The sequence below is a fragment of the Elephantulus edwardii genome, unplaced genomic scaffold (genome assembly GCF_000299155.1).
Source record: "Elephantulus edwardii isolate Elephantulus edwardi_28Jun2011 unplaced genomic scaffold, EleEdw1.0 scaffold00240, whole genome shotgun sequence".
NCBI classification, from domain to species: Eukaryota; Metazoa; Chordata; class Mammalia; order Macroscelidea; family Macroscelididae; genus Elephantulus; species Elephantulus edwardii.
Genome location: NW_006399990.1, coordinates 2046087 through 2058116, shown reverse-complemented (window position 1 = coordinate 2058116; position 12030 = coordinate 2046087). Strand labels below are relative to the sequence as shown.

Sequence of the window (12030 nt, the reverse complement as noted above, 5' to 3'; positions counted from 1 at the left end):
GTTCTCTACTGATTGATACAACTGTACATGAAAGGACAAGAGACCTAGGTAACTGCAGATATGTGAACAAGTATGAGTTTAACCAGTAGCTATGATTTCCCATCTCTGAATCTTCTTTCACATGAAAATATCTTTCAATTTTTATAACTCCTGAAGAGAATACAACTTGCTCATGAACTAACAAAACAGCAGGCTCTTGCCGACCCATAGCTGACTCTTGGGAGGGTTTTCACAGGCAGGAAAATCACAGAAGAGGTTATTGCTGTTGTAATAAACTGTTGACTCAGAACTAACTTAGAGCTGATCCTCTAGTGGGTTTTCAGAGGCAGTAAACACGGGAGGAGAATGAAAGTCTTCCTCTGGTGGAGCAGCTGGTAGATTAGAATTGCATGCCTTTGGGTTGGCAGTGCAGCTCCTTACCATTAAACTACCTGAGATCTCTAACCTATGTTAAATAATTGGAATTTTTCCTTTTTTCTTTAACAACACCTATCCTCCCCAGCTCATTAAAAACAAACAAAAAACCCAAAGCAAACAAATAAAAAAACAAAATTACACCTATGCTGTTAACTAGCAAATCTAAGTATCTTATCATATTAAAAGGTAATATAAGAAAGGTGAAATTCACGTAAATATAGAAATGACTGAGAAATGGAGGCATTTTGTAATTCTCAACTATGTTGTTGTTCATTGCCACTGAATCAATTCTAGAACACATTTAACATAGTAGTTAGCAATGACCTGGTCTGAAATACTAAATGTGCTAGAATTCTAATAACGTTTCATTATTTCATGGATTTACTTGTAATTCATTTACATACTTTATTACAGTAAAAAAAGCACCTTTCATATTTATGCTTAATGATATTTGATATGTCAGCTTGTATATGTAAACTCACCTTTAATTTTGAAGCCTTCACTTTTTTGGCTGAAGCAGGTAAGGTAGTATCTTTGTCAAAATTAATATTTTGTTGAGTTTCTGCAAAAGCAACAGAAAAGGAATTGTACAGATCATAGCCTGTGCTTATATATTTTACCATAGGAAAAAAACCCCATCCAAATATTTTATTCCAACTATTACTGCAGCAATATAAAGTTTTATAAATATAAACTATTTTTTAAGAGTTACGATTTTTTAAATTGTAAATTTTTCAGTTACTTGTAAAATATTTTATATATACCTGATACTTTTCTGATTTTCCTTTATTACTTAATAGAAAGGTTATCACCAAAGGGAAAAAAACTGTGATTGTGTTTTTACAATTTGCTGTTTATAAAACATTATGATGATGAAAGCATTAGTCTACACTTGATTATTTCACCTACAAAGCCTATAAAGTAAGAAAATATATACTTCCAACTTCTCACTTTTAGAAACATCATATCTTTAAGTATAGTTATTCATAATTTTAAAGTGTGTGAGATCCATTTTAAATTTTGGGTTCTTATTACCTTTTTGGTTGGGAAATCGTTCTGCTTTCTGAAAGGATACAGATCCTTTTATTACTTCTGAAGTAGTCACATCATAAGCACCTGGAGATGGCGCACAACCTAGAGTAAACATAAAATAATAATGTGCTATTTAGTATAATTTATGATTCTAAGTTGAAAATATGTAATAAAGTGAATATAAATGTAAAAGTGCCATTAATAAAATGAATTGTTTGTGTTATTTAAAAATATAATAAAGAATAGGAACTACTCATGTGATTCTCAACTCATTGCCATCATGGGAGACCCAACGCATAGTTGACCCTCCAGCAAGTTTCAGAGGCTATAAATTACAAGGAAGGAGGATAGCCCACTTTCCCCCATGGAGCCAGCCTCAGCGGATTTGAATCATCACCAAGGGACTACTCATTCCTATGACAAATGTATCCAAAGGACTTATTAGGTGATTTTGAGTCAAATACAACTCATAGTTTCACTGTGAACAACAGGTCTGAATCCTGTCCTATCTTGTACCATCCTCATTATCTCTGTCACCCAAGAGCTCATTTTTAAAGTCATTATGTCAGCCCATCTTGTTGAAGGTTATCTCCTTTACCATCCCTCCACTTTTCCAAACATGATGTCCCTCTCTAAGGAATATTCTCTCCTAACAACATTCCCAAAGTATGTGAGATGATGTTGTAATATCATGCTTCCCTCTAAGGAACATCCTGACTGCACTCTATCCAAGACCTATTTATTTGTTCTTTTGGCAGTCCATGAGATATTCCATGCTCTCCTCCAGAGCCACAACTCAAAGGCATAGATACCTTTCCTGCCTTCTTTATTCACGGTCCAACTCTCAGATGAAGAGGAAGAGACTGAAAAGACTATGGATTGAATCAGGCACCTTAGTCTTTAAACTGACACCACTTTTCTTTTTTGCAAAGGTCCCTGGCTACAGATTTTCCAAATGCAATCCATCTTTTGATTACCTGAACAAAATGTACCAAAGTTATTGGTTGTGGATCAAAGTAAGATGGAATTACTGACAATTTCTATCTTTTCTCCACCTATCTTGACGTTGCCTATTGGTCAAGTGGTGAGGATTCTTGTTTTCTTGATGGTGAGAAGTAATCACACTGAAGGCTGCAGTCTTTGATCTTTTATAGCAAGCACCTCACGTCACCCTCCCTTTCAGCAGGCAATGTTGTGTCATCTGCATAATGCAGGGTTATTTGCTGAAGAGTCTTCTTCTGATCCTGAAGCCACATTCTTTTCTTTTAAGTCTATCTTCTTGAGTGATTTGTTCAGCATTGTGATAAAACAGGTATAGAGAAAGGACACAGCCCTGACTCATCCTTTTCTTGATTTTAAACCAAGCAGTGTTCCTTGCTCTGTTCACACAACAGCTTCCTGGTCTAGGTATATACCAGTTTCACATGACTAAAATACATGTTCTGGGATTCCTATTCTTCTCAATGTTATGCATAATTTGTTATAATCCACACAGTCTAATGCCTTTGTATAGTTGATAAAACACAAACAGATGTTTTTCTGGTACATCCTGCTCTCAGCCGCAATCCATGTGACATCAACCACGATATCCCTGATGCCATGGTCTCTTCTAAATCCAGGATGAATCCTGGTAGTTCTCTGAAGATATACTGTTCTGGCCATTTTAAAATAATTTTCTGCAAGATTTTGCTTGTATATGCTATAAATAATATTGTTTGATAATTTCCACATTTTGTTTGAATCACTTTTTTTGGGAATGTGAACAAATACAGATCTCCTCCATTCTGCTAGCTAGGTAGCTATTTTTAAATTTACTGGCATAGCCTGGTGAGCACATCCAGAGCTGCATCTGTTTGTTGGAGCATGTCAAGTGGGTATCCCATCATTTTCTGGGGCCCTTTTTGGCCAATGCTTTCATCTCTACTGGTTCCTCACTATATGCTACTTGCAGAAAAAATGGTTCTATGCCATCCAATTCTTATTTGGTACAGTGACAAAGTGTATTCCTCTCAGGCATCTAAAAAACAAAACAAAACACCAAAAAACAAAGACCAAACAAACCATAATAAACACCCAAATCAAAGGAAAAGAAACAGATCAAAAGAACAAGTCTACATTAGTAGAACTGTAAAGACAGTCTTGTTTTGGATTGAATATTATATATGGTAAGCAACATAGTTTTGTTAATAAGAATTAAATATAGGAAACATCAGGATTTAGCCTAAAACTTGTTCATATTCCATTCTTGATTAATATCAATACATCAAAAAGAAAAAAAAATATCAATACATCAGATTCATTGATCATGAGAGCTGCAATTTGAATAATATAATAAAAGCTAACCAAGGTAACAGCAACTGAAGGTTTTGGGGCATTTACTAAATGTCACACAGTACCCTGTGGATATTATATTATTTGTCACAGATACTCTATGATAGATTAATAGCTCTAAATATTAGAAAGCTTAGGTTCAGAAAATTTATAAAGCTATGTTATTCAGACATAGGTTTGTCTATGTCTGAATAACAACAACAACGTTATTCAGAACACAAACTTACTAGGCTATATTTCTATGTTTCAGGAATTTCACTTAGATATAGTTCTAAACTGAAGATATCTCACTCAGAGTACTTATTCTCAGCAGCAATCAGGCCCTCAAGACTTCAAATTAAAATAAAGCCTTTAGTGTAAAGTTTTCTCTATTATTGTTGTTATGAGCCGTCAAGTTGCTTGAGATTCACAGTGACCCTATGTACAATAGTTCTGATCCTTGCTCTATTCTGTGCCAATCTTCTTGTCTCTGACACACCTACCCCCAGTCACTGAATTATCCCAGTCACTGAATCAATCCATTTCACCCAGGGTCTTCCTCTCTTGCGCTATCCCACTTCCCTTCCAAGCCTATGTCCCTTTCCAAGGTCTGCTCTCTCCTTGCAGCATGTCCAAAGTATGCCAGACAAAGCTTCAAAATCCTTGCCTCCAAGGAGCAGCCTGGTTTCCCCCTTGCCGGGATGAACCTTTTTGCTCTCTTGGCAGTCCATGGTATATTCAATACTCTTCTCCAGCACCACAACTTCAGAGGTATTGATTCTTCCTCTATCATCCTTAGTCATTGTCTAGCTCTCTGATTCATAGCAAGTAAATGCAAAAACCATGGCCTGGATCAGGCACACTTTAGTCTCCAGACTGACATTATTGCTCTTCTTTTATAGACTCTCATAAAAAAGAAACAGAAATAGCAGAGTCCCAACTATCTCAAGGCAACTACTGCTGTTCCCTAAATGTTTTACAAAAGGCAGGTAGAGCCTTTATATTTCCTGTTCTCAGAACCCATTCTACATCCATAGTAATCAAAATACTGTGGTACTGATAGATACAACTGTGTTGTTACATGTTGTCAAGTCAGGAGCAAGCAATAGCTGATGCTCCAACAGGTTTACAGAGGCTGACCTATGACAGAAAAAAAAATTGAGAACCCAGAAGTAAAGCCATCTATCTATGGTCAGCTGATCTTGGACAGAGATAAAACCCACTGAATAGGAAGACAGCTTCTTTGGCAAATGGTGGTAGCAAAACCGGGTATCTATTTGCAGAAAATGGAAACAAGATCTATACCTCAAACTACATACAAAACATAACAAGGACCTAAGCATAAAATCTAAAACTATATATAGGACATCTGAGAAAAAAATAGTAGCAAACATAGGAACGCTAAGCTATGGCATGAGCTCAGGTGGCTTAGTAGTAAGGAACTGTGCTGCTAACATAAAGGTACACGTTTGAATCCACCAGCTTCTCTGCAGGAGAAAGATGGGTACTCTACTGTGTGATTTATGGCCTCTGAAAATACACTGAAGGCTCAGCTATGGGTTGGTTCTGAGTTGACGGTACACAACAATAATAATCTATGGTAGTATTAGGCTTATCAAGTATAACTAAAAATGCATAATCAGCAAAATAAACTAGATGATTGGGGCTTCCTAAATCTTAAGTCCTATGTGAGTAAAAAAATTATTCAAAAGATTAAAAAGGGAATCTGTAAGATGAGAAAATATATTTTGCAAAATATATATCTGATAAAGGACTAATTTCTGAAATGAGACCTTAAGAAAACAGAGCAACAGCCTGATTGCAAAATGGGCAGAGGAATGAAAAGACCCTTCACCAGTGACAGATGGGCCAACAAAGACTTGAAAAATGCTCAAGATCATCAGCTGTTGTTGTTTATCATCAGGTTAGAACTGACCCTCCAGAAGGTTTTCAGAGGCAGTTAATCAGACGGGAGGAAACTGCCCATCTTTCTCTGAGGTACAATGGTGGATTTGAACTGTGTGCCTTTGTGTGGATTGGCACTACGGTCATGAGAGCTTATCAGCTATTGTTGTTATGTACCCACAGATGACTCTCCAATGGGTTTTCAGAGGCAGTTAATCACATAGGATTACCTCTAGGCCACCAAAAATCCCCAACAACTACTAGAGAGATGCAATCAAAAAGAAACAATGAGTTATCATTTCACCTCAGCAACAAGAACAAAGTTCAATAAGATGGTAAATAAATTCTGGTAAGGGACTCTCCTATACTGTTGGAAGGACCATTAAATGGTGTAACCATAACGAAAAGCAGTTTTGTGCTTCCTTCAATTGGTGAAAATAGAAAAACCATTTGATCCAGCAATCTCACTATGCTGTTGTATACTATTGACTCAGAAAAATCTCATAGCTGAGCCTCCAGCAGGTCTTCAGAAGCAATTAATTGCACAGGTGGAGATAGTTCATCTTTTCTCCCAAGAAGCAGCTGTTGGATTCAAACAGTGTGCTTTTGGGTTTGTTATGCTACTTCCTTCCACTAGGCCATCAGAGCTCCCTTATTAAGTACTTATTAAGTTCATATCTTAAAGAATTAATAGCTGTTACACAAACAGATACAATGCACTCGTGTTCACTGTAGCAAATATTCACAAAGAGATGCAAAGACATGGAGACAACCGAAGTGTCCATCAAAGGGCAAACAGACAAATAAGTTATGGTATTGAAACAATGCACTATAAGATACTAAAAGACAATTTATAAAAATCATGAAGCACGCACAACATAGGTAATTGAAGGGAGTAACACTGGGTGAAATAAGCCACAAAAAAACAAATAGTGTATAAGACTGTCATGTGCCATCGAGTCGCCTGCGACTCATAGCAACCCTGTGCACAATAGTTCAGAAGCCTGCCCTGTCTTGAGCCAGTCTTTCTGACTCTGACAGCCTACCCCCAGTGACCTAGTTACTGTATAAATCCATCTTATAAATGGTAATGTACAATAAGTGTATCATCAGATATATTGTATTATAATAATGTTATAAAGCAAACTGTGTGTGAATGAAATGAAAACCAAAGTGCTTTTTTAAACTTCCCTAAAACCATTTTTTACAAATGGGCAAGTAGACTTACTAGTGGGTCTGAACAGCATTCTTTTTAAAAAGGAAACACAAAATATATCAGTGTTCATCATTGTTAGAAAGTTATCCAGTGTTTGCAAGGTTAAACATTGTTCTTCAAAATTTTTGCTTCAGTTATCTACCTCTACAGACCCATACATGCATACGTGTTGTTCTTATGTGCCATCGAGTCACCTGTGACTCATAGTGACACTATATACAACAGCTCTAAGCCTTGCTCTATCCTGTGCTAATCTGTCTCCTACACACCTACCCTGATTACCTGTCACTGAGTCAATCTATCTCATAAAGGGTCTTCCTCTCCTATGCTGTCCCTCCACCCTCTCAAGCATGACGTCCTTCTCCAAGGACTGGTCCCGCCTTGCAACATGCCCAAAGTATGCCAGATGAAGCTTCAGAATCTTTGCCTCCAAGGAGAAGCCTGGTCTTACCTTCTCCAGGATGAACCTGTTTGTTCTCTTAGCAGTCCGTGGTATACTCAATACTTTTCTCCAGCACCACAGCTCAAAAGCATCAATTCTCCTTCTGTCATCCCTAGTTTAGGTCTCTGATGCAAAAAGCATGGCCTGTATCAGGCACACCTTAGTCTCCAGACTGACATTGTTGCTCTTTAGTACTTGGAGAGGTCTCTGACAGCACACTTTCTCAATGCAATATGTCTTTTTAATTTCCTGGCTTCTAGTACCAAGAGTGTTGACTGTGGAGCCAAGCAAACTAACACTGTTAAGAAGCACACAAAATATATCTTGAGTGTTGCTGAGATGATTTTTAACTGAGTGATCCTACATGACAGAACAGAACTACCTTACTGGGCTTTCTAGGTTACAATCTTTACAGGAGTAGAATTCTAAGTTTTTCCACTGAGGTGCTGCTGGAAATATTTGAATTGTCTGCCTTTCCTTAATAGCTGAACACTTAATCATTGCACTTTCAGGGTTCCTGATATCCTAGGTAAAGATATAAAATGTATTTCTTACTCTGAGACCCAGTAAAAAAGTTTGGAAATCATTGTTCCCACCAATTCTAGTCAGTTGCTGTTGTGTGCCATCACATGGGAGGAGACTGCTCATCCTTCTGCAGAGTAGCTAGAGGATTTGAACTGTGAGACTTTGGATTTGTGGTATAGCTTCTTACCACTAGGCCAAAAGAGTTCCCTAATTCTAGGTAGACTACAAAAATACAAAGGATAGAATTAAGTACCCATTCCTTGATCTGGAATCATGGTCATTTATATGCCCTGGCACAAAGTACTAATTCAGAGTATTCTGAGATCTAAATGTTTTAATAGGTAGACAGTGGATAATTCCATTTTGGAGGAATAGTCTGAAAAAAACTCCCAAATTATATGTCAATTTCTTTTGTATAATAATTATATTTAGTCAAATAATGAACTAAGAACTTCTTTATTTGAAGACACTGCTCCAAGGACATTTGACTAGTGCAAATTGAAGACAACTTGCTTGTACACATTCAAATATTTCAACATATCAACCCTGAAAAATTACTACACTTGGTTAGAAACATGGTATATATCCTCTTTTTCTCAAGCCCCCAGAAAAGTGGAGAGTTAGAGGAGACAAAGACCCTCAAGTGAGATGGAATGATGCAATGATTCCAACAATGAACTTAATTAAGCATAGGAGAGGCTGTGAAGATGGACAAGAAGGGGCAGTTTCAATTTGTTGCACATAAGGTCCCTGAAACAGAGCTGAGTCAATGGCATCTAACCTGTTAGCCTCAAGGGATGGACTGACAATAGTACTCCAACAATAGGTTCAAAGAGAGAAACAGTTGTAAGCATAGTGAAAGACCAGATAGTGTTTTGTTTTGTTTTGTTACACACTAGGTCACTATTAGGTGGAATTGACTTGGCATATATGTTAGCCATTTAAGGATGCATGAAAGAATAAGATTCCTGACCTTAGGGTGCTATAGCTAAATAGATGAAGCAAGTATGAAACAACTTGAAAACAGTTATTCAAGTATACAAGCATATCACTATGATTTTAAAACAAAATGGAGACATCAAAGAAAATTGTCACGACTTTTACTGGTAGCTGTATTTGTGTGGGGATGTATGGGGAGGGTCATGGTCATGAAGAGTACAGTTCAGCTATGCTCTCTGCTTAGGAAAACTTCTGTGGGAAAAGTGTGGACTATACTGCTCTATACCTGGTAGAACATCTAGAAAACTCATAGTCCATCACTGGGACAATGTTCTCAAAAAGGGATGATTAGCACAAGACTAGACAGCTGGCAGGGTTAAGCATCATTATGTAGGTTGAGGATAACTAAGACTATACTTAACGAAAACCCTTCCCTAAAGAGTCAAATTTGACAGCTCTTGAGTTCAGGAACTAAGTTAAAATCTAGCTTTGTGAAACTGCAGCACAATGCAATTGTCACATGCTCTGTATTTTCCTTAATGCTTAAATTTACTTAGTTATGACCTGTCAGATCTTGCAAAATAACCACAAACTTTTGGAACCTAAGGTTAACATTATGACTTGATCTGCACGATACAAAACTAAGGCAGGTAGTCAGTACTTGTTTCTAAGTAGTATACTTTGCCTACTACATTAAATGTGTCAAACTACTGATGTTTGTATTTTCCTCTTCTTCCACGTGGAATGGACCGCCCTCCTTCCATTTTGCCTCATCCTTATCCTTAGAACTCAGCCTGGCTGCCACCTCCTTTTCTAAATATTTTCTTTGAATCCTCAAAACAAGTTAGAAATCCTCTTTAATAGCAGCCTATCTTTATTATTCCCATTAGAGAACTCAGTTTTTCTGTAACAGATTATGTTATCTCCCAAATGAGAAAAATTTGCTTAAATTGAGATTTATCTCATGTGTGTATCTCCAGTAGGCACTCTGCCAATGAAATGGATTAAGCATTGGGCTACTAACTGGAAGTTCAGTGGCTCAAGCCCAACAGCCACTGTGCAGGAGGAAGATGAAGCAGTCCTTTCCCATAAGGACTTAAAGTCTTGGAAACCCTGTAGGATTGTTCTAGTGTCGTTATAAGTTGGAATTGACTCAAAAGCAGTGGGTATTGCCAGTACTTAGCTTGAAGCTGAGTTGGAAGGATGGCAAAGAAAACACAGAAAGTTTAAGGTAAATGGGAAAATCAAGGTTCAAATGTGGCTTTGCCTGCCATTCAAGAAGATACAACTCTGTGCCAGATTGCAGACACTTGGAGACGTTGTTGAGTAAGACTCTCCTTCCAGTGTAGCTTTAGGACCTCAAAAAAGTTACTGCTATTTGAAGCTCAAATTCTTTATACTTGAAACATGAATTTTAAAAAATTACCTATCTCATAGTATGATTGTGAAGATTATTGACTAAAATGAGTCATCAATGTCTCATCCCTACACTCCAAATAACTGTCAATTGTTATTATTCTTGAAACTGTGGGGCTGAAGCACTGTTATCCAGTCAGAACCCACTGGTAGCTGACCCTTAAGTGGGTTTCCAGAGGCTGTAAACTGCCTGCTTTTGGGTTGACAGCAAAAGTCCTTACCCACTAGATCAGGAGAACTCCCTAATCCATAACACAGAAAACACTTTTCCTTAAAAGACTTACTCTTTGACTAGCTGGGAGAGAATACAATCCTTGAATCTTAATTAAAAATGAGCTTGTGCTGGTCTACTTGCACTTGGGTTTCCTTTCCGAACAGAAGGCCAGACATTTTTTAAATTTACACGCTAACTGATAAAAATAAAAATACAACAAATTATCAAATAGCGTATAATTGTGCTTAGCTCTACTACTTATAGGATGTATTGGTTGCTAGAAACCTCTATTTTTTCACTTGTAAAATGAGGACAATATTAGTACCTGCTGCTGCTCAAGAAATAAAGGAAAACATAGAGGGAATGCCTTAGCACAGTCCTAGCACATAAATGAGTGCCTCCCAAGGGCTTCCTAACCACTGTGATTAAATAGTACAGTAGTTAAAACCACAAAAGTAGTTAAATAGTTAAAAGCACAAGATGGTGGAAGTCTGGGTTCATTCCGTGGTTTGAGCACTATTGGGAAAATAATTTTATTTGGTCTGTCTTGTAAATCCATAAAATAGTATCTTAGCAGAACTGCCTAGGGTAAATTGTGAATACTGACTGTCATTACTTCAGTCACATTCGCTTCACTAACAGGGAACATTGATGGCCTAGTGATTAGAATTGCTATTGAGATCATTTCACACCCTGTACCTGTCTTTACCATTTATCTTTCATCCAGGCCCTTATGGAATATCCAAAAGAAATCCACAACTTCGGACGAAAATGAATTATCCTATCAGAGGCCTTCCTGGCCTTCAAAAAGCTTCCTCTTCTCACCCCTATCTCTCCACTTAGTTTTAGTTTCCACACAGAGCTAAGTTTATGGACTGTATCCATCACTTGCAAATAAACATCAAGGGCAACACTGCTTAGCTCGCTGCTTTTATCCATGGCCTCTCGGAAGGCCTTTGCAAGTAGTGTTCTTAGCTGCGGTGGAGTCGAGTCCGACATATAAATATCATGGTAAGGAGTACACTTTTCATTTGAGGGAAAAAAGTCGATTACTTTTGCCCCTTCTCAGCCCTAAACTAGCCTCCGATGAAGGATCGGAGAGCCAAGTAGCATGAGAGCATCTCCCGTCCCCCAGCAATTTCCCACGTACGCACCAGATGGGTCATTGAATCGTTTCAGGGGCGCCTTAGAAAAGGACATGATGAAGACCAGCTCCACTAACCGAAGATCACAGCGACCCTTCACAAACCGCCTACAGAATATTACAATCTCCTCCCTTAAAATTCAAACCTCCCCGCACATCTGCCCCTGTTGCTGTCAGCCAATTGAAAATCTAAACACTGGAGTAGACCAATCCTGCACGGGAATGCTAACAGAGCATGCTCAAACTGTTCTGGTGCATCCAATTAAGTGTCTTAGGAATTGAGACTGACAGCCAATAAGAAATTAGTACCGCCCTCCAATCCCTGTTCCCTATGATTTCTGACGTTTCTCAATGGCCAGAGCGGCAGCAGCTTTTGCGCAAGCGCCTGTTTCACACTTGAAAAATTAGGAGTTTTAGCGTCAAATACGTGACAGTCATGCAAGGTTCCCGTGTCACTGACTGCAACTGTT

The 12030-nt window shown here is 37.9% G+C and overlaps 1 protein-coding gene across 1 annotated transcript in view; it reads right to left on the bottom strand.

Annotated features, from left to right (window-relative positions):
• Positions 1 to 11415, bottom strand: part of HMMR (hyaluronan-mediated motility receptor (RHAMM)) — a 58337-nt gene extending 46922 nt beyond the window's left edge. The window contains exons 1-4 of the mRNA XM_006898925.1: positions 11242 to 11415; positions 7736 to 7847; positions 1453 to 1551; positions 900 to 979 (exon numbers count right to left, since the gene is read on the bottom strand). Coding sequence (XP_006898987.1) covers positions 900 to 979; positions 1453 to 1551; positions 7736 to 7847; positions 11242 to 11415 — 465 coding nt within the window. The remainder of the gene's footprint in view (positions 1 to 899; positions 980 to 1452; positions 1552 to 7735; positions 7848 to 11241) is intronic.
• Between the last annotated feature and the right edge of the window lie 615 nt (positions 11416 to 12030).